General features: G+C 36.4%; 2 protein-coding genes and 1 pseudogene across 9 annotated transcripts; all 3 read left to right on the top strand.

The window, feature by feature from the left end:
- The first annotated feature begins 4,666 nt into the window (after positions 1–4,666).
- LOC117626637 (ribosome-binding ATPase YchF) lies at positions 4,667–11,331 on the top strand. The gene is made up of 11 exons (XM_034358417.1): positions 4,667–4,976; positions 5,688–5,876; positions 5,990–6,043; positions 7,040–7,150; positions 7,833–7,895; positions 8,024–8,278; positions 8,461–8,607; positions 8,708–8,735; positions 9,019–9,089; positions 10,609–10,668; positions 10,898–11,331. Exons 1-11 carry the CDS (start codon positions 4,764–4,766, stop codon positions 10,964–10,966), a joined length of 1,260 nt encoding a protein of 419 aa, XP_034214308.1. The 5' UTR covers positions 4,667–4,763; the 3' UTR covers positions 10,967–11,331.
- A 2,054-nt stretch (positions 11,332–13,385) lies between these two features.
- On the top strand, positions 13,386–18,105 carry LOC117624820 (F-box/kelch-repeat protein At3g06240-like). 7 transcript variants are annotated; one of them, XM_034356281.1, is made up of 4 exons: positions 13,386–14,248; positions 14,591–14,803; positions 15,525–15,613; positions 16,122–18,105. In XM_034356281.1, exons 2-4 carry the CDS (start codon positions 14,771–14,773, stop codon positions 17,365–17,367), a joined length of 1,368 nt encoding a protein of 455 aa, XP_034212172.1. In that variant the 5' UTR covers positions 13,386–14,248; positions 14,591–14,770; the 3' UTR covers positions 17,368–18,105. The 7 variants fall into 7 exon arrangements, with proteins under 7 accessions (XP_034212172.1, XP_034212176.1, XP_034212173.1 ...); XM_034356285.1 differs by having other exon boundaries at positions 15,520–15,613; positions 16,157–18,105; XM_034356282.1 differs by having other exon boundaries at positions 15,520–15,613; positions 16,148–18,105.
- A 5,527-nt stretch (positions 18,106–23,632) lies between these two features.
- LOC117624991 lies at positions 23,633–25,491 on the top strand (annotated as a pseudogene). The gene has a single exon (XR_004585399.1). The product of XR_004585399.1 is annotated as an F-box/kelch-repeat protein At3g06240-like (transcript).
- The last annotated feature ends 1,069 nt before the right edge of the window (positions 25,492–26,560 follow it).

Here is a 26,560-nt window from a genome sequence, read left to right as displayed (position 1 = left end):
TCCTTACCGATAAGTCTTACTGTTCCTTATAAGATCTCTATTTTAACTTGTGCTTTTCATGTCATATAATTCAACTTTTTACTCGTAAAAATCAGATCAAGATTCTGAACTTAACTTGCGCATATTATTATGATACGAAAGGAATATAATACAGATAGAAGGTGCAGGTCCTGTAAAATCTATAAAATTACATTAAGTTCTGGAAGCCTCTGAAGGAACAGGACGACGCCTCTTAAGCCTAGCCATGATTCTCTCATGGTCTTCCAAAATTCTTTCATTGGAGACCTGCAGCATGTTTAGCCTTCTCAGTGTATCATCGGAGTACGAACTCACCAGTTTCAACAAGGAGTTGTTCTCTCCTTTGAGTTTCTCAACTTCCTGTTGAGACTCATGAAGCCTTCTCTGCAGAGACGAATTTTCAGTTGATAGCTGCTGAACCTCGCTTGCTCTAGCCCGCAAACGATCAGCCATGTTTGAGACAGAAACAGCACACTGAATGCTAAAAGCCATTGAGTCATCCATGGCCTCTTCCTCAGACCTCCCTGTCATTAGCAGTTCATCCATTGGAGTAAGAAAATTTTTAGCTACTATGACAGCAGTAGCATCATTCATCATCACAGAATCCTTAACTGTGAGATGACGATTCTGGGATACAAAGGATGGACGCCAAACTGTAGCGTCACTATCTGTTGTGGGAACATCATTTAAATTGAAATGATTAGGGCATGAAGAAGAGGAAGCCATTGTAAGAAGGTTTCAAAGAAAGTCTTACAAAAAATAAGGTTTCAGAAAACGAAGGATATTGGTTTGAAAGGCTGTTGCTCAATCACGTTTTGCGAAGGCAAGATTTATAGATAAAAATCTGCCAACATTGGATTCGAATATTTTCTCGAATCCACACCTTATCTTTCTTTTTCGCAAAAGTCCAAAACTTCACGGGGCCTCTAATAATGTTGTCGGTACTTTCGGCGTTTCCACGTATTATCTTCGTCAAGCCGATCTTGCTTTACGGATTTCACGGAGCTACTTTTTCAAAAGTATCCCGCGAATCTCGCAATTTTCCCTCTGGTTAATTTGACATTTACTGATTCTCCCTCTTCATTGTCTTTGTATATAAATGTGTTACTAACTAATCTTTCTTTGCAGAAGACACCCAATTTACTCCATACCAGTAATGCGATATTTACTTGTGTTTCTTGTCAATAGGCACTTAAAATGCCTGAGAAGCAAGACTATCTCTGATCATCCAATCTGGAAGCGAGAATATCCCTGATCACGTTTCTGCTGCGTCAGGGAACTGTGAAGGCGACCTCATGCTTTAATCTCCGGAAGTTCTTCTGGACTAGGAGAATTACGAGCTTGTTGTCTGCTTCCACCAGCTTCCTTCCTTGATTGATGAGCTGCTTGGCTGCTCCCACCACCGCCTTCCTTCCTTGATTGCTTACCTTACCTTGCAATCAATATCACAATTTTTGTATCTTTTTCTTTCTTTTTATAACTCTCTCTGTCCTAAGAGATTTTATTTCTGCATCGATCTTATCCTCGCTACCTTGAGTCCATGTATAACTTCATGATGGAGCTGAATTGCCAAATTCCTTCTTCTCATTAGTCAACTTTTCCCCTCTTAAAAGAGGGAGGACAAAATCGCTCTTTTCTCCTCCTAGACTACAATAGGATACTAATTTTGATATTTGTTTTGGGTTATTACAAAGATATACCTTATTGATAAATTATCCTATTGCATAGGTATATTGTCATATTGCCTATTGCATAGGTATATATTTGTTTTTTCATATTTTAGACAATGAATAATAGTATTTTATGTACATTTTTTTTATAGGTAACATACAATTTTATTTGTCTATTTTTGTGTCTGACTTATAGGTAGTCTTCTAATTTATGTTCATAACTTATAGGTAGTATTCTAATTTATGTTCATGACTTATAGGTAACACGATTTATCACTAGTTTTTTTCGTTGCTAATAAGAACACTATTTACCTATGTTATGTACATAATTTAATGTGGGTGCTTGCCTAATTGATTAGTATAATATGTGGGCCTTTACTTCAATTGATTAATTTGTATTTTACCCATATATTAGGTAAATATTATCAATGAAAGAATTCCAAATTTAAATTCTGAAATTTAATTACAAGTAAATAATTCATTAAATTTAGATTTTCAATGTTTTCCTTATGTACCTCAAAGGGTAAAATCGACACAATAAAAAGAGTAATAAAAGTCAAAGGACCTACATATAAAACCAAAAATGCGTGGACTAAACCCAATGACAGCTAATCATTTTGGACCTATATCTAAGAACCCCTTAATTCTTATAACCAAAAAAAAATTCAAAATGACTGTTTATGTCATATTACAAAATATGTTTTTAGTTGTTTGGAGGCCCTTATGGAATGTAAATCGGTGAATCAATCCATTCAAGTGTGGTAATTTGAGCAAGCTTGTTAAAGACAATTAATATGAGCATGTTACGACATAAATGGACAAGTTTTCATCTAAAAGACATATTAAAGAGGTGTGTGTCTAAGAGCAGTTACCATGCATTTGATTTGACATCCTATGTTCGAATCCCACTCCTCTAATATCGCAGGTATTAGAGTCACATATCTTTGTCATGTTAATGAGTTTTAGGTATTAGTCTACTTGTACTGCTTTTCTTTATATTGAAAGAAATTCAGAGTTGCCAATAGGGGTGGGTACGGTCCGGTTTGGTTTTGGTTCTCACCTCAAATCGAAATCGAAACCGATATTATTTAACCGGTCTGGTTTAAGTAATTTTTTAAAAAAAACTGGGCGGTTCGGGTTTTGCATCAGATTATTAATTAATTTTTTTTCAAACAAAAATATAATAAATAAGTAATTTTTTTGGCTTAAAAATTAACAAATGATCCAATTCATACAATGAGAAATTTTTTGAAGTTGAACTTGGAAAAATATTAATTACAAAATTTAAAATATAGCATTGGATTTAAAAATTATGTGGGCCCTTACTTCAATTGATTAATTTGTATTTTACCCATATATTAGGTAAATATTATCAATGAAAGAATTCCAAATTTAAATTCTGAAATTTAATTACAAGTAAATAATTCAGTAATTTTAGTTTTTCAATGTTTTCCTTATGTACCTCAAAGGGTAAAATCGACACAATAAAAAGAGTAATAAAAGTCAAAGGACCTACATATAAAACCAAAAATGCATGGACTAAACCCAATGACAGCTAATCATTTTGGACCTATATCTAAGAACCCCTTAATTCTTATAACCAAAAAAAAATTCAAAATGACTGTTTATGTCATATTACAAAATATGTTTTTAGTTGTTTGGAGGCCCTTATGGAATGTAAATCGGTGAATCAATCCATTCAAGTGTGGTACTTTGAGCAAGCTTGTTAAAGACAATTAATATGAGCATGTTACGACATAAATGGACAAGTTTTCATCTAAAAGACATATTAAAGAGGTGTGTGTCTAAGAGCAGTTACCATGCATTTGATTTGACATCCTATGTTCGAATCCCACTCCTCTAATATCACAGGTATTAGAGTCACATGTCTTTGTCATGTTAATGAGTTTTAGGTATTAGTCTACTTGTACTACTTTTCTTTATATTGAAAGAAATTCAGAGTTGCCAATAGGGGTGGGTACGGTCCAGTTTGGTTTGATTCTCACCTCAAATCGAAATCGAAACCGATATTATTTAACCGGTCTGGTTTAAGTAATTTTTTTAAAAAAAAACTGGCCGGTTCGGGTTTTGCATCAGATTATTAATTAATTTTTTTTCAAAAAAAAAAAAGTTATTTTTTTGGCTTAAATATTAATTACAAAATTTAAAATATAGCATTGGATTTAAAATTTTTGTAATAAAATAAAATAAAAAACTACAACTGGTTTGGTTCGGTTCCGTCAAGTTTGGTGATGTGTAAAACCGAAACCAAAATTGGTTGGAATCGGTTCGGTCTGGTTTCGATCCGGTCTGTTGACTTTTTTTGGTCAACCAGTTTTTTTTCCGATTTATTTTATCCGATCCGGTTCGATGTTCAGGTATTCCGGTCCCGATGCCCACCCGTAGTTTCAAATGCGGGATTACCATAGTTGTTCCCCCCTGCTTGATACCCAGAATCAAAACCCCATAGTTTCTTTCCTTCTAATGTAACCAAAAAGAAATCCAGGGTTCAAATTCACCACACCAATTAATTCAAATGAAATCAAATTAGCTTAGATTCAAACACTAGCCACAATAAGTACATACAAACTTCAAGTTTTTTCCCTACAAAATGGGTTAAAGGGATCAACAAGTAAAACAAGTTTTTTTAAAAAAGCTAACTTAAATAACAATTTAACTCAATACATAATAAATTGGTTACACGGGTTGAGTTTTGTGTAATAAACGGATCATATTCGTGCCGGAGATTTCTAACATGACATGTTGCGAGACCTAATAAAAATATGAGTTGTTTCTCTCGTACATAAAAAAAGAGTTTTTTTTTTTTTTTTTTTTTCGGGGGCCATACTCTAAAACCCAATTTTTGTAAGGTCTAAATAATAGGAATTCGACCCAAAAAAAAAAAGAAAAAGAAAAAGGGTTCCTATATGTCAAAAAGAAAATTTAGTGAAATAAATAAATAAATAATCTCAATTTCCCTCTTAATATGTATACACACATTTCCCAGCAACAGATAAATTGAACTAGGCTTTGCTCTCTCTATCTGTCTGGTTCTGTGGTTCTTTCGAAGCTCCAATGGCTCGTATAACATTATGCAGTCAGCTACTTCCATCTCTCCTTGTTCCAGTGAGGCAGAGGAACCATTATCAGTTGATGGGAGTCATAGGGACTGGTTTAAGCAGAGGGCGGCGCTTCTCTGCTGCGTCCTCATCCAAGATAAGCATGAGCCTCAAAGCCGGCATCGTTGGCCTCCCTAATGTCGGCAAGTCCACTCTTTTCAATGCCGTTGTATGTCCTACAAACCCTTTGTCTCTCTGTTTGGTTGCTTAAATAATACAAGCAAGGATAACTGATATTTCCATTTGAATTTGAGATGTTTATCTGTTTGTTTGTGCTTACTTATCTATCTTTTTCACTTGCAACTCAAATTGGGGATTGCACTGTAGAATTGTAGTGAACTGCATGAATTATGTTGAAGGAACACTCAGCTTATCTTAGTGCACATTCTGATTTAAAAACAAAAGATCATATTTTTATTTTGTGACAGCATACTTTGCACCAGTAGCTATATACCCATAATTTTATCGCAAATCTGAGATTAAAATTTTTATTAATGAATATCCGAAAATTTTATCTGGAATAAGACACGTGGCAACCGAGATTCACATCCGATAATCTTATCCGAAAATTTAATTACAAAAGATTATCAAAATTAATGATTTAAAGTATAAAAAAATAGGAAATAAAGTACAATGAATAGTAATTGCCCTAGACTTGCCCTAGACTTTGCCCTTGTGGGTGGAACCACAAATGGCAAGGCTGACACTATTCACGTGAATAGTGTCAGCCCTTGCTTGCCCTAGCTTGCCCTTGCCTTAGACTTTGCCCTAAGGGGTGGAGTTGCTCTAATGGTTGTTATATTGTGAATCTGGATTTCTACCTCCTTTACCGTTATAAGTAATACATAGTTTTTATATTAAAAAGATTTTGCGAGTGTAGGTTGAGAATGGTAAGGCTCAAGCTGCCAATTTTCCATTTTGCACGATAGAGCCGAATGTAGGAATTGTTGCAGTTCCGGATCCACGTCTCAATGTACTTTCTGATCTCAGCAAATCTCAGCGAGCAGTCCCAGCATCTATAGAACTTGTAGATATTGCTGGCCTTGTCAAGGGTGCCAGTCAAGGGGAGGTAACATTGCCTGGTTAATTATTTATTCTTTTACCTTTTTCATTTTTAAGTTCCATTGCAAATATGTTAGAATGCCTCAGCTGAATTTATTTTCTTAATTTCATTACTTTCAGGGGTTAGGGAATAAATTTTTATCAAATATTCGCGAAGTGGACTCCATACTTCAGGTTTCTATCCATTAATTTATGCTTGTGTTCATGTGTGATCACCATCTTTTTCTCGTTACTCAAAATCCTGTTTTCCTTAATGGATTCTTTTGTTATGTTACTTAATATTTGTGTGTGTGTGTGTTGTGTGTGTGTGTGTGTGTGTGTGTGTGTGTGTGTGTGTGTGTGAGAGAGAGAGAGAGAGAGAGGTAGGTTAGTTGCTCGTTGAGAAGAGACCATTTTGTACTGATTTCTTAAACTCATGGCAGATGACAATAGAAAGTTTGTGAACATGTGACATGCTGGTGCATTTTAGTGCGAGCTAGAATCTTGTTTGGTTAGGATGAGAAAGAAAACTAAGTCGGGACCTGAACCTGACTGCATAATCACAAGAAACAGTTAAATCTTTTGTGTATTTGTATTTTATTTTTTGTGGGAGCTTGTTTATTCTTTAGTTTTCCATTTTATTGTTGTTTTTATCCGCTTGACTGATCAGGCTCCTCTGTGGTACTGCAAATTTTTTTTATTTTAATAAAATGCTCTTTGCAAATAACAAAAAACATTTAACTAAGCTTGACTAAAGATGCTATTGTTTAGAGGTTTTGAAGCAACCCCCCCTCCCAAATTTTGAATCACAAATAAACTGTTTTGCGTTCTTTTTATTGGAGTTTGGAGCACAGCTTCGCCTCTATGTTTAATTAATAATATTGATCATTATATGCCTTGTGTCAGTTGGACAGTGCATTATGAGGTCTCTAGATAAGTGTTTGAGGACTCTCCTTTTCCAGTGCGATGGATACTGCTTTTATAAAAGAAAATGTCATATGAATTTAAGATAACAATTTTTTTGTTAAAATGGACCATTGGAATGTAAAATCTTTTATAGTCTGAATTTAGAGTGGAGAGAAGAAGCAAGTTATGAAAATCCTTCATATCTTTTTATTAAGTATACATAGTGCTTTTCATCATTACTTCTTTAGATCTACATCATTATTGGCCCGTTGATTGTTGTTTCAGGTTGTTCGCTGTTTTGAAGATAATGATGTTGTTCATGTGAATGGGAAAGTTGATCCTAAGGCTGATATTGATGTCATCAACCTAGAGCTTATTTTCTCAGATCTGGACCAGGTTTTCTAATTAACATTGTTCTACTACTCACTTACCATCTTTCTATCACAACCTGAAGCTCATTTACCTATTTTTTTCTTCTCTTAAAAAAAAAAAAAAATTTACCTAGTTCTTGTGGTGTTGTGGATCCTGATTCATTGTCTGCTTTGGAGGTGTGGATTGATCCCACATCCTGACTGAGAACTTTCTGGATTCTTTGCTTTTATGATAATTAGTTGGTCTTTTAGCTTTACTCTGCTTTGAAATAGGTAGTATATTTTTCAATCCAATTGATTTGAAATTTGACTTACATAATGGCCACCAGGCCTGGTAATTGATTCATGAGGTTGTCAATTGAAAATTTACGAGAAGTGGTTTAGGTGGTGAACTATCACAGTGCCTTATCCTAGCTGTGCAGATAAGACGACCCTCTACAGATATATATGTTTTATGCGCAGCCATTTTATGGTTCAAAGTTGATGATGTACCTTTTTTTTTTTTTTTTTTTTTTTTTATGTGCACTTTTTTGCTTGTAGCTACACTTCCTTGTCCTAAAATCTATAATCTCTCTCTCTCTCTCTCTTCTTCTTTTTTTCTTTCTAGGACTATTCTATATCTGTTATTTGTTTTTAAGATATAATAGCAGCTTGGTAGGATGGAATGAGCTGATTGAACTAAATTGTATTATTCACAAGAAGTGCAGATTGAGAAGAGAGTGGATAAGCTCAAAAAAGGAAAGGCAAAAGACTCACAAACCAAAATTAAGGTATAGTACTATCCACTGCTCTCTTACTGTACAGTGCATAAGTATGTGCTAACATCTCACTCTTTCCTTTCAATTTTTTTCTCCTTCATTAAGTATAAAATGATGCACACAAAGTCTTTTGATTTCAGGAGGAAGCAGAAAGGTCTTCCTTAGAAAAAATTCAGCATGCACTATTGGATGGGAAACCGGCAAGATCAGTCACTTTAACAGATTTGGAAAAGGATGCTGTAAAGCATCTTTGCTTGCTTACAATGAAACCGGTTATATATGTTGCTAATGTTGCAGAATCTGATCTAGCTGAACCTGGACATAATCCTCACGTCAAAGAAGTGATGAATATTGCTCCTGAGTTGCAATCTGGAGTAGTGACAATTTCAGCACAGGTTTGGGGATACATCAGAACAGAAGTATTAATTATAGTTTGAAATTGTGACAATTTTCACAGCTTGTGCCTGCCTCTCTGCTTGTAATGTTTGATGGGGATTAATGCTACCTTGTTCAAGACTAGCAGATTTGTGTTCATACTGTTTTTGTTTGCCTTAATTATGGAAGTTTGCACCTGCAGGTCGAGTCTGAGCTTACGGAACTACCATATGAAGAAAGAACAGAATTTTTGGAATCTCTTGGTGTTAGTGAAAGTGGTCTTGGGAACCTTATCAGAGCAACATATGGCATCTTGGGTCTCCGTACTTACTTTACGTCTGGAGAGAAGGTGAGAAGGATGAGTTTGTGAACTCTTTTGGATGTTGTATATGTGTGTGTGTATATATTATTCCATTTGTTTTAAAAGATTGTTCCTATGTTGTACACAGGAAACAAAAGCATGGACCATACTTGCAGGTGAGCTTTGGTTATGCTGAATGTAAATTGTGTATTATACTAAAGAGATGGTAAAATACCTCTGAGTGGACTTTGAAATGCTTCAAGCAAGTGCTAACATAGGCTATGCTGTTCTTTATATCATAATTGGGAACTTGTTTACGTGGAATTTGTTTTACTGATGGTCGTAGGTGAGAAGAATTTAGGTCCAAACAGAAGTAAACTTAGATAGGTTAGGAAGTATGATGGACTACTTGTTCATCATATCATGTTGTTCTCTGATTCTTGTTCTGTGTTGATCTAGGCATGACTGCACCTCAAGCTGCTGGGGTCATCCACTCTGACTTTGAGAAAGGTTTCATTCGAGCTGAGACAGTAAGCATCATGAACAGAACTTCTAATTCTCTTTGTAACTGGTTATATTATTTTTGTATGGGATGATATAATATATTTTTGAGGAGAAGATGAGATAAAACTGATATTCAGGAAACTGTGTGCAATGCAACTCTGTTAATCATGGAGTTTTTATCTTGGTTCTTATCCACTTTAAAAATATTGATATAAAATACAGTGAAAAACTTTCCAGTGGTTGCATTAGGGTTTGAAATAATTCAATTCTTTGGTTTTCTTGTTTGCCCCTCTCTGTGTGTATTTGACTAATTGAGTTTTCTGTATAAAATATATATATATATATATATATGAAGTTTATTAAGAATAAGAAAAAATAAAAGAAACTTAAAAGATTGAAAAAGCTTCGAGAACCTTTGCAAGGGTATCTTTCCTCTTCTTTAAATGGGTCTCCTAATGTGCATAAATATTTTTCTTTTTAAAGACAATCAGAATTTTAAAATTGTGAATGGAGCTCTGCTTCCTTAAACTGAAAACTCATTTTTTTTTTTTCGAGAAGAAACGAAAATTATTAAGCAAAAGAACACGGAGGTGGATAATGCATCCACAACCGAAGAACAAAAAACAAAACAGAAACAAACAAACAGCACCAACACCTTCCAAACTAACAGGGAGGGACAAAACCGAAAAACCACAAAACAACTCACCCCCCATTCCTCATTTAACTGAAAACTCATCAATACCTGAAATAGGTTATGGTTTTCTTTGGACAGTGAAATGCATAATTTTGTGCATGGTTCCTCACAATATAGGGTTTCTTTACAAATTTTCCTTTTTATTTTATTTTAATTTTATACCTATTAATTTCATGATAGTTTTTTAACATGCATAGCATATGTAAAAAAGTACCATTATTTTTCCTCATCACTAGATTTAATCTGCCGTATACTTTCTGTGAGACCGAATTCCTGGCTGTGCTCAGCCCTGCAACCCCAAGCATCTTGTTGAAGAACTATATGGTCACAACAAAATGAGCCCTCGACATATAAGGTATAAATGTTAAAGGATTGGAAAAGTATTCGATACTTTTTCATGATGCCTTGGGCACACTGTACCCCAGTGACTACACAAAATTGTCTCTTTTCCATTCTAGATGATAACGTGCCTCACATGAGAGCATGAATTGCATCATTTTTCACAGTTAAAGTGCCTTGACGATACTCTATCTTGGAGCACTCACTTTGACATGTTATTGGCAATAGCTATTTTATTGGATTAAACAATTGATTTTAATTACTATAATAGAAGTGAGCTTTAAACCACCCAGTTCTATGTAAGTTCTGTTCAATATTCAAGACAGCATCTACCTGTTAATATCGTAAACTCATTCATCTAAAACCAATGAAAATGATGGAGTGCTAATTTTATATTTTCTGTATAAAATGTAAATAACTATTAAAACATTTTACCTATTTATTGAAGTATTTAATAATGTTACTGGAACTAAAGCATTTAATAATAACTTCTTCTGTCCCTTTATTGTTAGGTGTCTTATGATGATTTTGTTGCTGCTGGTTCACTTGCTGCAGCAAGAGAAAGAGGAGTTGTAAGTTGGCTGCCTTGTTATTAGCTATAATTGTCTTGTTAACCAGTAGCATGACATATAAATGCTGTCCACCTTTGGTCAAGAATCAAGATTACAGAACGACTGTTAAATAGAATTGGATCTTTTTTATTAAGTTCTTTTTTCTGAACAAACAGAGGCAAAAAGTCTCTTTTCCTTTAATATCATTCTAGATCAAGCTGATTCACCCAAGCTACCTTGATGTTTGCAGTTGAGATCTGAGGGCAAAGAATACATTGTACAAGAAGGAGATGTCATGCTGTTTCGTTTTAACGTATAAAAGCTCATATGGAAGCAGCTTATCTTCCCAATTGAGGGTAACAATTAGATGTAGCTTTCTTCACAAGATGGACATTGATTTACATGCAAGTCCTGAATTTGGAATGATGAAGTATTCTTTTGTTATACGCGGAGAATACTATAAATTTTGCTTGAAGAGTAAATAGCTCAATTGATTGTTGATATCAATGGAAGCTTGATTTTGAAATTCTACAGAAATTAAACGAAAAGAGGGTGAACCAAAATTTATAGACTTTTCTCTATTGTGGTGGCATCACTGTATTTGTAACCTTTTTAGGTGATTTCGAAAATGCTTGTAGGCAATTTTCAAGTATTATACTCAAGTTAAAATTTGTTTGTGTTGTACATTCTTGTCATGCTTCGTGTCGTATTTATAGGCAGTGTATGCAATATTGTTTTCTTAAGAACAACCTCATGTTCAAGTCCTGTATGATTTCACAGGAGTGCTCATGATGTTGTAAGAAAAACAAACTCTTTTTTCTCTTTTCTTTTTCTTGAACTGGAGGAATTTTGTGAATTTGATATTACAATGCAATAAAATCACAAGCTCCAATTGAATATTATTGGCAATAAGGGGCAACTGTACTGCAATTAACCTTAAGTTGCACGCAACAAAGATCAGATGTCTCTGTCTACAACTAAGAGAAGTTTGTCTTGATTTTGGTTGCAATGGGACAAGGATTTAATCATGTTGGCATAAAACAGAGACAGGATTTTATCACTTGGTCCTATTTCAATAATCAATACTTCAATTATGCGATAAAATTGATAGATGTTGCTTTTGCTTCTAAGCAAGTGAAGATCCCTTTCTGCTATTTATTTGGAACAGGAGGCTGGAGAAAATGGTCCATTATTCTCCAAACACACACTCTTAGCAGCGTTTGCTTGCTGTGCCCAGGTCCCACTTGTGTTCATTATTTGATTATGATCAAGCGGTTTTTAACAGGTGACAGATTTTTACACGACACGATAACACGAATTTAAGTAATCATGATTGTTAACCAATAAATGGTTTATATTCACGTGAGGAGAGATAGGAACAAAAAATTCATGCACTGGCACATGGAAGTTTTTCTCCGTATTTAGGTTTAATTCGACTAATCTAAAAATGACGCCTATTAATTTTGGTGCTGATTTATTTAGTGCAAATTACATGTATCTCAAATCAACACAAGCATGACATGTCATTTGAAATAGGAGAAGAAAATGCATAGATTCATTTCAGCTGTGTGATAAAATGTTCAACAAATGGTATGTGGCTGAGCATGTTTTTGGTGTTTGTCAACAACCAGAAATGTTGGCAGCCAGCTAGATTAGAAAATGATTGCACCGCTGCATTTCTCACTTATAATCAACACAAGCTCCCTGATAAGTATTATCAACTTACTAATCCATCAATTAACTCTTTGTCCATCTTAAATTCATTATTAACACTAAGGGTCCCATGAAATGATCAATATTTCTTTTTATTATAATAGAAGGGAATCAAATTATTGCCCTAACTTCATTCTAATTCATTTCGCCGCCCGCTCTCCCTACTTTTACTAACTTCATTCTTCGCATAATTAATTGATTATAAAACACCGAAACCTTTAAAATCATTAAAGTTGGTGATAACCACTCCTAATTAGGAGTTAACAAGGATGAATGGAGTATCAAGCCAATTATTCACTGAGCTTCTTATATTGTTGTTCAATATAAACTGAGTTCTTGCTGAGTCAGCTATAAATTATAGAAGTTGTTAGCTTTTGAACTGACTAACTGAGGTGATGCTTGATTAACACTTTAACCTCCTCAGCCTACTTGAGTTTGCAGCATTTCTCATTTTGTTGGCAAAGACTAAACACATTTGAATTTATTTACAGATAAGGCAACCAACTTAGTCACATGCTGCAACATTTTTTGGGTGCCTAGCTAGAGTAAGCTAGTATTTGGCCAAGTATATCTACCTATGGATTTTGCCAAGGACACTCGTTCACGCATGAATGGGTGGTTCTAAGCAGTTGATACATTGTAGTCGTCACCCACTCGCGCATGTGCAACTGACCCTAGCATTGCTCATCTACCTATAGATATAGCTTCTAGCTAGTATCCTAGTGCTACATATGCTTGGGTGCCTTGACTAGGAGAATAGCTACTAGCTAGTGACAACAGCTTGTGAATGCTTGTCTGTCTGCTGTACCTGCGTATGTGAAAAAGATGACTTGTTTGTGTCACTAAAAAATGTTCGGTTGCAGACTCATAGACCCCACAATTTTTCTAGCACCGGAAAACAACGACTGTGCACCCACCCAACCCAATCCTCACATCTTAAAACACACTTTACATATCTGATTTTCTCATGAGTATGTGTCAAGCCTCCTATATATCTCAATCACCTTAGTTTCCACACCAGAAATTAGCCCCTCTCTCTCTCTCTCTCTCTCTCTCTCTGAACTCAAAAGATAAGGCTTTTAAGGATGAAGAAAATCAATTTTTTGCTTAGGAAGTGCAAGAGCTTGTCAAGGCAGCTAGGGAGATCTTCATCATACAGTAGCCTAAGGTCCAAATCCACAAGAGAAGATTTATGGGTTGGCCATGGAGACAAAATGCATGAAATTGATCATCATCACCACCAAACTATAATCTTTGTGGGAAGCACAAGAAAGCGCTATGTCATTAGTTCCAAGTACCTCAACCATCCTTTGTTGAATGCTTTAATTGACAAGTCCTCAAAGCAAAAGCAAGGAGGAGAAGCAGAAGATATCTTGGTCAACTGTGAGGTGGTTCTCTTTGACCACTTGATATGGATGCTAGAGAATGCTGCTGATCCAAGCTTTGGTGCTTCAGAGTCCTTGGAGGAACTGGCTGCTCTCTATGTGTTCTGATAAGGCTGGTGGTTGTGTTTGATGATCTGCTAATTCAAAGCTGATAGGGAAATATATATCATGCTCTAGGTTGAGGCCACAGCATCTTGAAACCATCATTCTTGTTACTATTGATTCTGCTAAATTCTTTTTTTCTTTTTTGGTTCTAACCCCTTGTGTTTAATTTGATGGATCATGTTTCGTAATTATCATGGCGTTGCACTGTTGTATTCTATGAATATTCTTGATATTCTCTCAGATAAGTAAATAAATGTCCCAAAGGGTCTCTTTGAATTCAGAATAAAACATGTTATTTGGAAAGCCTACTGATAATTCCAATTTTCTCAGCTCTTGCCACGAGATAATGCACTTACAACAAAACTATGCTATCACAATGAGCTAGCGACAACAATCAGGTATCGAACTTAAAGACGTATCAAGTTCAATTTTCCTTTTCTTCTTTTTTGTTGTTGAAGAAACGGGGCTAATGCCTAATAAAGAAATTAAATAATGGCTCGAGGTTTACAGACTCCAAGTAAATTTTCACTAAGAAAGAACCTAATACTGTCAGGAGGGTCCTAGAAAATTGACGGACCCAACTCAAGACATGAACCCAATTCAGCTAGTTTATCCGCTACCATGTTACACTCACGATATACATGATGAATAGAACAAACCCAGTTTTTATTTATATAATCCTGGCATCCCCACAACATAGTAGCAAGAGGATGAAAGTCTTCCACATTTTTGTTAAGCAGGTGTACCGCGGTCGCTGAGTCAGACTCAAGCACAACTGCACTGCAACCTATATTCCAAGCAATTTTCAGTCCAAGATAGATGCCCCATAACTCAGCTTCCAAGACTTGTCCTACACCAAGCTTGACAGCAAAGCCTCTCATCCACTGCCCATAACTATCTCTGAGTACACCCCAGCAGCAATGCGTCCATCCTCACCTTTTCTGCACCCGTCGGTATTGATTTTAATCACTCCTTCATTTGGATATTGCCAAGAGAGAGCAGTGAGAGAGCGTGTGAGTTTTCTAGTTTTTTCAATATTGGCCTGTGTCCAATCTGCAGCAGCCATAAGAATATTGTAACTGTTAAACTAATAGAAACCTCCATCACATTAAAAATAAACTATTCATCCAAATTGTTGGATAATATAGAAAGAATATTCGTATGTAAGACATCCTCCAAAATTAAGAAACGAAGTACCGCTAAACAGGATTTTGGTTTGGTACACTAAAATTACTTTCAAGTAATTAACGTATTGGGCCATGCTAAGCGCAAAATAGAAGGTCCAAACCCAGCATTATACAAACAGGCCAGCATTTTAGTTCTTATTGGGTCATGAAACAGGCTAGCTCAGGACCGTAAAATTTGTGGAAGATGAAGATCAATATGAGAATATAATCTGATGTTTCTTTAGTCAAAAGCTTCTATCCGAGTGAGCCTATAAATCGGGAACTTAAATGCGAAAACAATGAAATTATGCTGCTCCTGATCGGCCGACGAGAGCCACCCTTTGTGGGATTTGAAGTTCTTGAAAGAGCCTATGCATGGGGTTAGCCTAATCTGCTTTTTCCGTTTGGAATTCAAGTTCTTCTGAAATTCAAAATCCTCTCTTTGTTCACTTCAATTTTACTTCTGTACATGGTTTTAATTTCTCTTTGCTGCCACTAATTAGAGTAGAAGAAGGAACAAGTCGAAGCGACCCAAGGTAGGAGAAGAAGGGCAGTCAGTATCAGTGGACTCACTTCACCGCCCTCGTGTTTTTCTGGGTATTGTTTCGTTCTACTGTGACTCTTTTTTTGAGCCAACTTCTGCTTATTATTATTAATTTTTTTTTAAAGAAAATGGATTGGTTTCAGATTATGTTTATCTGGGTTTTTAATTTCTAAAATATATGGGCAGGGAACGTTAGAAAGTTGCAGACCCATGTTGAGTTCTTGATTTAGAAATCAATTTTGTGCAGTATTTGCGGTGATGTTTACTTTTATTCTGAAATGATGGCCAATTGTGAACATGGGGTAATTGTTTTTGTGATAAAAATGCCCCCTTTAACAAAGATTTTTCATTTATGTAAAAAAGAATTGAAAATATGAAAAATTTGCAGTTTATGATAAAAAGTGAAAACCTTTGGCTTGCATATGGGTAGATATTCAAAGAGATGATTATGCCTGAAGCAGAAAATGTGAGGGAATTATTTGTTGTGTATGGGACTCATTTCTCATTTAAATCAAAAGCAGAAAATGTTAGTTATGGAAATCTGTTGATTTTGCTTACTAGTTGGCTTTGGTGCAAACCGGATTTAGGTGGCTCAGAGTTGCTTATATCTGATATCTCAGTATCAAGGGAAGTAGGCATGCCAGACCTTTCACAGGATATCATTGTAGACATACTCTCTCGACTTCCTCTGAAGTCTGTGTGTCGATTCAGGTGCGTGTCAAAGTCATGGTTCAATCTTACCACCGAACCCCACTTCATCAACACCCATCTCAACCGGCACCGGAAGAAGCAGAAAATCATTCTCAGTTCTAATAATTCCCTATTCTCCTTGGACCCTGAAGCACCTATAGATGATGATATGTTACCCTTGGAGATTGATTTTCCACTTAAGAACCATCCCAACACTGAGTGGGTTCACATGTTTGGTTCCTGTAATGGTTTGGTCTGCATCATGCCTCAGCCAGAAGCCTTCTTTATATTCAATCCTACCACTAGAGAGTCCTTGAGAGTACCAGATTGCCCCAGGCCAAGTCATATTTGTCCTCCAGAACCACAAGAAGTAATGTTTCATCATGCATATAGTTTTGGTTATGCTCCTTCGATCGATGATTACAAATTTGTCAAGGTTGCTTATGGATGCATGGTACTCATTTTTTCATTGAAAAGCAGTTCATGGAAAAGGGTTCAAGACTTTCCTTACAAACATTGTTTGGAGAAGTCAGGGACGACTCTCAATGGAGCTGTCCACTGGTTATGTAGACGCCTTGAAGTTGGAGGTACCTGTGTGATTGCTGCTTTTGATTTAGCACAGGAGAAGTTCTCAGACTTGCCCCCACCTGAATCTGTCACAGATTATAAGAGATTTACAACTGGTGTTTTGAGAGGGTGTCTTTGTTTACTACACCAGCACGATAGGCGACACTCATTTTGGATTATGAACAAGTACGGGGTGAAAGAGTCTTGGACTATGATTATGATAACCGACTCATATTCTTCTATTTCTTTGAAGCCATTATGTTACTGGAAGGATACCAAGATATTACTGGCAAGGAGTTGGAAACAATTACTTCTTTGCAATCCAAATGATGGAACTTGCAAAAATTTCTTGGGAAATGGCCTTCCGGACAAATTCTGTGCTGATGTGTATGTGGAATGCCTTGTCTCTCCGAACTTATGGTTCCGAAGGAACTCGCGGTTGCGTTTAGCCCCGATTACAGTACTCTACACATTTCTACTTCTAGTGCACATGAACTACTTGCTTCTTGTAACTGAGTTGAGCAAGTTTCTGACCAAAAAAAGCAACTGAGCTAGTGTAGGTCTTGTGGTTTATGAAGTTGTTCCTTGACATCCTTGTGTCTCTGACCTTCACTTAGTTTGAATTAATTTGTAGTTGTTGAGGTTCAAGAATGACAGTGACTATTAAGCATAATTCAGTAAGGATTTTATTTCATTTGCTTTGGTTGCCAGGAAATAGAAAAAGAGGCGCACACAATTACTTTTGCTTCTCCAAATTGCACTACGTTCTCTCCTCGACATTTTTGCACCTCATGCACTGTAATAATGCAAGCAAAGTTCAATTTCCTGGTGTAAGTAAACGAGCTATGCATTACTGAAATGGATCTTCTGCATGCAAACGGCAACATCAAGCTTTATGAATTGGACTTGTCTTCTTCAAATGCATGTGTGCATTTCTGAAGTGGATTTTATAACTCGCTTGAGCTCCTATTCTGCTGCGCAAAACTACTGCAATTCTAGCTTTCAGGATTTTGCAACGGATGAAGCACTCATGTGCCTGAGACGAAACCCCACGTCGCCAAATTTGTTGACTAAACTTGTTTACGTTACCTAATAATATGTTGGTATACATGCTAATGGGTTCATCTGGGGTACAGATTCGTGAGTATTTGCATATGATTAGAAATGTGAACTTGTTTATCTAACGGCTACAATAGAATTTAATGTTCTTATTGTTGAGAATTATATTTATGTAAAACATGGAGTTGTATTCCATATAGAATAAGGACTCTCGTGAGTCATCTGTCAACTATCTCTATCCTCTTACCTTCATAACACTTATGCCAAATATTTTATTTTTGAGAACTACGAAGTTTATGTGAACTGAAGGATTCGAATATGCTATCCCAATATCTCTTGTATTAAAAAAAAGAGTGTTGCTAAACGAACCTTAAAATTAATTGAGTACACTATTTATTGAATTACTAATTTATTCTAATATAAAATTATCAAAAAGAATCTTTCTTTTGAGGTTGTGGAGATGTCTCTATTTTTTAAACTCCTTTCATTTTGGTAGACTGGATATAATATTTAAGAAACTTGGTCCCACATGTAAATCTTGTTATAGTAGGTTGATAGATTAGCTATCTCTCCCCAATTTTAATCCTTGCACGATTTGGTAGGTTAAATATACCATGTTAGGAGGTGGAGTTTACTCTGTTATTTTGTCAGATTGGAAAGCATATTTTCTGTAATTCCTTAGAAATTTTGTTTGGGTTAATTACATAAACACCCCTGAAAATTCTCTTTGAATTAATTACACAAACTCCCCATGAAGTTTGACTTTGTTTGGCATGTAATATTAGTATAACCTCAAACAAACAAGCATTAGATGATAGTGACAAAGCATGTGGATGGAAAATTGCTGTCTCGCCAATTTGATGAATTATTTACTGATTAACGCTAAGGAAAATAACCCTAAATGACATGCCCAAATCTCATGTCTTTTTCTCAATTTTATCCCATGGTTGCCCTCTTAGTCTGGTGGTTTCAGTGTGGTTTTGCTATGCTTGGTTAAGGGTTGTCTTTCGTGCCCAAGAATAAGCCTCTTTTAGAAAACTCTTCCCTCTACCTTGGGTCGACATCCAATTCGATCGGGAAAAGGCTGGAAAAGACCTTTAAAGTTTGGTGTTGTGTGATAGAGTGTATTAGGGTTTACTATGGGTACTTTTAGTAGTTAAATAGGGTGTACTTAGTTAATTTTATATTTTGATTAAAATATTATGGTGTACATAGATCATATGGTGTACTCAATTAATTTTAGAGTTCGTTTAGCAACACTCTAAAAAAAACTCAAGTAGGATGCAATACGCCTTTAGGGCCAGTTTGAGATTGCTGTCACTTCTTTGAAAATAATTAGTTGTAAAGTAAAGCAGCTCTATGTTTGGCAAACAATATTTTTAAAGTATTGTTAGTACAAAAAGCAATGTCAAAATTGTTTAGTAAATTTTAATATAAAACTGTTGTTAATGTGAATAATGACTAAAATAGACATGATGTTAAAGTGTTATGTGCTAATCATATAGTGGTGGTGGTGGTGAAAGAGATGGTGGTAGTGGTAGTGGTGGTGGTAGTGGGGATGGCGGTTGTGGATGTGGAGGTGGAGGTGAAAGTGGATGTAGCGGTGGTGGAGGTTGAGGAGGAGAAGGTGGTGGCGGCGTGGTGGTGATGATAATGGTGGTGGTGGAGGTATTGAAGGTGATGGTGAAGTTGGATATGGAGATAAAGGTGATGTCATTTTTAAAAATTAATAATGATATTTTAGAAATTAAAAAAATTCATTAAAGGCAATCCCAACAGGGCCTTAGAGCAGCTCCAGCAAGGGAGCCCAGCCAGAGGCGAGGGCAGGGAAAAAAAAAAAAAAAAGCCGCTCCAGCGTGCAGCCCAGGCCCGGGGGTGGTGTGGGACCCACCAACTCGGGCCAGCCTGAAGGCGAGACCAGCCCGAGGTCCAACTCATGTGTTGCTGACGTCATCGAGCGCGTTTCAAATTTTTTTACCGTTGGCGCGTGCAATGCACGTGCCAACGGTAAAAAAATTTGAACTAGCGCGCTCTGACGTCAGCGCGACGCCAGCTCCAAAGGTACGCTGCCACGTGTTGCCTCCCCAGCCTTCCGATCTGCTTCTCCAAATTAATCCAACGGCTGAGGCTTTTTTGGGCAAAAAAAATATGAAAAAAAATCGTAAATTTTTAAAAAAATTCTAAAAAATTCTTATTTTTTTTTCTATAAATACCTATCAATACCCTTCACTTTCAACACCAATACTCTTACATTTCATTATACTTCTACTATTATTCACTCTTTTTACACAACATTTTCCTCTTTTTCATCTAGCATTTTGATTTCATATTTTTATGGCTTCTTCTATCGAAACCGGAGGGGCTTGGAGCACAATGGAAGATGTTTCCTTGTGTGAGGCTTGGCTCCAAATTTGTCATTGTCCCGTGTCCGGCAATGAAATGAAATTTTTTCATATGTGGAAAAAAATTCATGCCGAATTTTGTGAAAAAATTCCGGGGTCTACTCGTACGGAGATGGCATTATCCAGTAGGTGGAAAATTCTCAATAAAGAGTTGGGAAAATGGAGAAATGCCCTAGCAAAAGCGATGGACAACTATAGAAGTGGGCAAAATCGTACTAACGAGGTAAGTATTTTATAATTTTTGTTTTATTAAGTTTAATCTCCTAATATATATATTTTGTTAATATTGCTTGCATTTTCAATATTTTGTTCATATTGCATTGCATTTTCAATATTTTGTTAATATTTTCAATATGTTGCTTGCAATATGTTGTTAATATTTCTTGCTTGCATTTTCAATATGTTGTTAATATTTCTTGCATTTTCAATATGTTGTTAATATTTCTTGCATTTTCAATATTTTGTTAATATTGCTTGTATTTTCAATATGTTGTTAATATTTCTTGCATATCCAATATATTTTAAATATTTATTGCATTTCCATTTTTTTGTTAAATAGATGATTCAAGCACAAATGTGGTTCGGTGCAACCGGGGTGGCAAAAAAAGTTTCACCCATCATGAATGTTGGGAGGTGGTGAAATATTGCAAACGCTTCATAATTATTCCGACGGGTCCGGAGGTTGTGTTAAACGAGACGCCACTCCATGATTCAATGACATCGGATTCACCTCTCGATTCTCCTATGAGTCAAGACTCACCCATCGAAAAGGAGCCGAGGCCCATTGGCCGAAAGGCCGCGAAGGCAAAGAAGAAGGGTAATTCAAGCAATCAAAATTCACAATTTTTGGAGGAAATTGCAAGGCAAAACGGCATAAGAATAGAAATGGAGCAAAAACGCCAAGATCACGAGTTGGCCCTTCAAGCTGAGTATGCACGAGAAAGGGAGTATTTGCGCAAAAAAGAAATGGCCAAGACAGATCGGGAAACCATGGCGATGGATACAAGTCATATGTCCCCTGAAACAAAACAATTTTGGAAGCTAGAACGAAGGGATGTTATGAGAAGAAGACTTTTCCGGGATGATGGGCCTAGCAACACGGATTGGTTAAATGATGGAAACCATTAAATTAGTTAGCATACCTTTTATGTATTTGTATTTTAGTTGTTTTCTATTAAAGTTGTTGTAATTCATGTATTTTATTTTAGTAGTAATTCATAATGACTTGTATTACATTTCATTATTTAATAAACAAAGCATTCAATAAATTACCTTTTTATTCAACATATTCCATACTTCAAACAAAACATAATACAAATAAAAATAAAAATACAAACAAGGCACAATAATAATAACCAACCACAACCAAACCATAATAAATAAAAATACAACACAACCTAACCATAACTAAATAAAACATAACCAAAGCATCTATGCTCCATCATTAATCTTCATTGCCTTTCACCGCCCATAGATGCTCCATCAAGTGAACTTGACGTATTTCATGAATATACGAAGATTGCATCTCTGTATATCGATCTATCATTCGGGTCATCAAATGACCATCCCTCACCAACGGTTTCGGCTCAAACGGTTCTCCATTTGGCCCCATAGGCCTTTCATAAATCCGTGTCAAAGCCGTGTTCATTGGATCCGGTTCGTAGACCTCTAAAGCATCATAATCATACTCATCCTCCACAATCATATTATGGAGGATGATGCAAGTCATCATAATGCTTCGGAGGATCTCCTCATCAAACATACGGGCCGCACCTCGAATAATCAACCACCGAGCTTGAAGGATGCCAAAACACCTTTCGACATCTTTCCTGTATCCCTCTTGATATGTAGCAAATAATTTTTGCTTCTGGGATCGGGGATTTGGAATGGATTTGACAAAAGTCGTCCACCTCGGGTAGATTCCATCAGCTAGGTAGTATCCCGTCTGGTATACTGTATTGTTGACTTCATAGGTGACATTGGGGCCCTGGCCTCTCAAAACATCGTTGAAGACGGGGGATTGACCCAGCACGTTGAGGTCATTTTGTGATCCTGCAACTCCGAAGAAGGCATGCCAAACCCATGTGTCGAAACCAGCAACCGCTTCAAGGATGATACTTTTTTGGCCTTTTCGATTTCCATAATCACCTTGCCAGGCAGTTGGGCAATTCTTCCATTGCCAATGCATGCAGTCGATGCTACCAATCATTCCAGGGAATCCTCGAGCTTCGGCTTTTTGTAGAAGCCGTTGGAGGTCCCTGGGAGTAGGTCTACGCAGGTAGTCCCTAGTGTACAGAGTTTCAACAGCTTGACAAAATCTTACCAAAGCCTCCAACGTAGTGGACTTCCCCATCCGGGCAATCTCATCCACCTGATCAGCAGATGCTCCATACGCCAACATTCGTATAACAGCTGTAAGCTTTTGCTCCGAAGAAGCCCCAAAACCCCAGTAGCATCACACTTTTGAACAAAGTATGCATCATAATTGCAAATATCATGCATGACTTTATTGAACAAATGAGGTTGCATTCTAAATCGCCTTCAAAAATCAACATCAGAGTACAAAGAAGTTGGGATAAAATAATCTTCCAAAAGATTCTTACCCCGAGAATGCCTATGTCTTTCCACATTCTGGCGCCGGCCGACTTGTGAACCACGGCGGCGACCTTGGTTCTCTTCTTCTTGCAAAGCCACTGCTATGAGAACTTGCTCATCAACTTGTCTATGCAACTCATTGACTTCATCTGCTCTACGGTTTCTCTCTCTTGCTTCTCCAAGCATCTCCTAAATTCTTCCATTTAGAATGAATGAAGTATGAATTCTAAACTCTGAGAAATGAAAATATAGAAAGATGTGGTGTGAGAGGTATGAGCTGAGCCTCTGGTTTTATAGAAAATTTTGGCAAGATAGACATGCCACGTGGCTTGATTTTATTGGATGAAAATCTTATTTGAAATTTGAAATTCATCCGAAATTTGAACCCTAATTTGTATGAAATTTGAATTTTGAAATTCATCTGAAATTTGAACCCAAATTTATCTGAAATTTGAACCCATTTATCTGAATTTTGAATTTTGAAATTCATTCGAAATTTGAACCCAAAAATTTATCTGAAATTTGAACTTTGAAATTAATCCGAAATTTGAATCCAAAAATCTTATCCGAAAATTTTATCTGATTATGAATAGTCTTGACACGTAGGAACCCGAAAATCTTATCTGAAAATATTACCCAAATTAATTATTTTCATTAAAAAATAGGAAGAAAAAACAAAAAAAATGAATAGTAATTGCCTTTAGCTAGGGCAATGGATGGAAACACAAATTACTATTTGCAAGGGCAACCACTATTCACGTGAATAGTGATTGCCCTAGCTCCACCCTTGCCATGGCTAAGGGCAAATGGGTGGAGTTGCTTTTATACATCACCCAAAAGGAGTTCGTAAATTTCTTTTGTCGTCACCTGAAAACTATCTTTGTTGACTCCGATTTTTTATATTCTTGATTTCATTATTACTTTTTATATCCAATTTCAAGCAGAGAGCATATCGTCCCAGGCTCCGGTGCCAGAGAGATTGTCTGTGTCAGTGGATTTGCTAAACCCTGCTCTTGTTTTCTGGGTATTATCACATTCTTGCTGTGACTTTTTTTCTCGCAACTTTTGCGTATTCTCTTGTTTGTTTTGGTGAATATTTTGTTTATCTTCTTCTCTATGGAAATGGGTTTCTCTTAGATTATGTTCAATTTCTCTGGCTACAAATTTTTTTCGATTTCTTCAATATATGGGTATGGAACATTAGAAATTTTGTGGCAGACCCATGTTTTAGTTGTTGATTTAGGGTCAAGTTGTGAACTTTTTAGGCGTAAATGGCAAACCTTTCAGAAGATATCATTGCAGACATACTCTCTCAACTTCCTGTGAAGTCTGTTGGTAGATTCAGGTGTGTTTCAAAGTCACGGCTTCACCTTACCACCCAACCCCACTTCATCCAAACCCATCTCAACAGAACCCAGACTCAGAAACTCATTCTCAGCTCTCATTCTCTCTTCTCCTTGGACCATTTAGCAACTATAGATGATGATATGTTGCCCTTGGAGCTTGATTTTCCACTAAATACCCATCTCAAAACTAAATGGGTTCTCGTGTCTGGTTCCTATAATGGTCTGGTCTGCATCATGCCTCAGCCAGAAGCCTTCTTTATATTTAACCCTTCAACCAGAGAGTCCATGAGAGTACCAGATTGCCCCATGCCAAGCCATGCTTGTCCTCAACAAGGAGTGCGTTTTCATCGTCATGCCCACGATTTTGGTCATGCCCACGGTTTTGGTCATGCTCCTCCTATGAGTGATTACAAGTTTGTCAAGGTTGCTTATGGATGCATGGTACTTGTCTTCTCATTAAAAAAACAATTCATGGAAAAGGGTTCAAGATTTTCCCTACAAACATCTTTTGGATGTCTATGGGAAATTTCTCAATGGAGCTGTCCACTGGTTATGTGGCCCTCTTGGAGTTGGAGGTCCCTGTGTTATTACTGCTTTTGATTTAGCAGAGGAAAAGTTCTCAGACTTGGCCACACCTGATTCTGTCACGAGTTATCAGAGATTTATAACTGGCATTTTGGAAGGGTGCCTTTGTTTACTACATTACCATGATGATCATAAGCAACACTCATTTTGGGTTATGAAAGAGTATAATGTGAAGGAGTCTTGGACTAAGATTATGATAACCAACTCCTGCTTTTCTTTACAGCCATTGTGTTACTGGAAGAATACCAATATACTACTGGTGAGAAATCAAAAGCAATTACTTATGTGCAACCGAAAGGACGGAACATGTAAAAAATTCTTGGTAAATGGCCTTCCGAGTGACTTCAATGCTGATGTGTATGTGGAGAGCCTCATCTCTCCAAACTTTCAGCAGAACTAAGGATTGTGTTTAATCCAGTGTTTACGTTTCTTCTTCTGTGCATTATGCACTACTTACCTCTTGTATGGAACTCAGAAAGTTTATGTTTTGTGGGTAATGAAGTTGTTTCCTTGTGTGTAAGCTTTCACTTAGAGCATCCACAATGGAAGGGTGTATAAGGGAGTGTATGTTAAATATACACTCATTGTCACCGGAATTATCTCCAATGGGGAGATGTAAAGGGTTGTAAACATACATCACCACCATAGAAATGTAAAATAAAATGCACATTTGCATATATTTTTACATCTTTTGTAGGCAGGACCCACTCGAGAAAAGAGAGGAAAAATTATACATCTTTGATTTACATCGTTTCTCATTGGAGCAAAAAAAACGTATTTACACCACTCGGAGGTGTAAAGGGGATGTAAAAATGGCTTTACACCCCTGAAAATACACCGCCCCCACTGTGGATGCTCTTAGTTTTGCTGAAACCCTCTCCTGATTTGATTGATGGTGGAGACATCAAGTTGGTGGTTTGTTATTAGGGAGATTCACTATTATACCCAATATAAGAGCCCAAATTATTATTAAAAAAAAAAAAAAAAAGAACTTTAGAAACACATCCAAATCTCATTTACAAGAAATTTGCTGCTAAATTTTAGATTGTCATTGTCTTGGTGGCTGTATTCATTGAAGCCAATTTGGTTATGGAAGTAAGGGTAAATTACTCAAATGGTCCTCAAACTTATACTCGATTTACATTTTGGGCCTTCAATTAAATTATTCGTTCAAATGGTCCATCAATTCTATATTAATCGCTCCATTGATCCTATCGTTACATTATGTTAATGTTGCTGTCAAATGTAAGGGTAAAACCGTCCATAGCCGTCCTATGTTCCCCAAATAGGTGATAAAGTGGTGATAGATACAGTGGTGATACATAGGTGATACAGTGGTGATAAATGGGTGATACATAGGTCAAAAGTCTTATTTGCCCCCACAAATGTAGCATGTGCTGCTCACATGACTAAATTTAACAGAAAATGTAACGGTTGAACTAAAGCGCTGATTAATAAAGAGTTGTTGGACCATTTAAACGAATAATTTAGTTTAAGGAAAAAAAATGTAAATCGAGTACAAATTTGAGTAATTTACCCATGGAAGTAATGTACAAGGAACCATGGGTTTCTTGAATGGCTTTAGATTGACTGCCTTAGAAACTTGCTGCTAAATTTTTTGCATATTGACAGCAACCTATATGAATTGTGGTCTATCAGTGTGTAAAATTGGAATTTCATTAGTTATTTGAACTGTTTTTCTGTTGGATAATGTCTCTTTTCCAGCCTCTCTCGACTCTTCATAAAATTTTAAGTA

Source organism: Prunus dulcis, chromosome 4 (genome assembly GCF_902201215.1).
Source record: "Prunus dulcis chromosome 4, ALMONDv2, whole genome shotgun sequence".
NCBI classification, from domain to species: domain Eukaryota; kingdom Viridiplantae; phylum Streptophyta; class Magnoliopsida; order Rosales; family Rosaceae; genus Prunus; species Prunus dulcis.
This window is presented reverse-complemented; position numbering and strand designations above follow the sequence as displayed.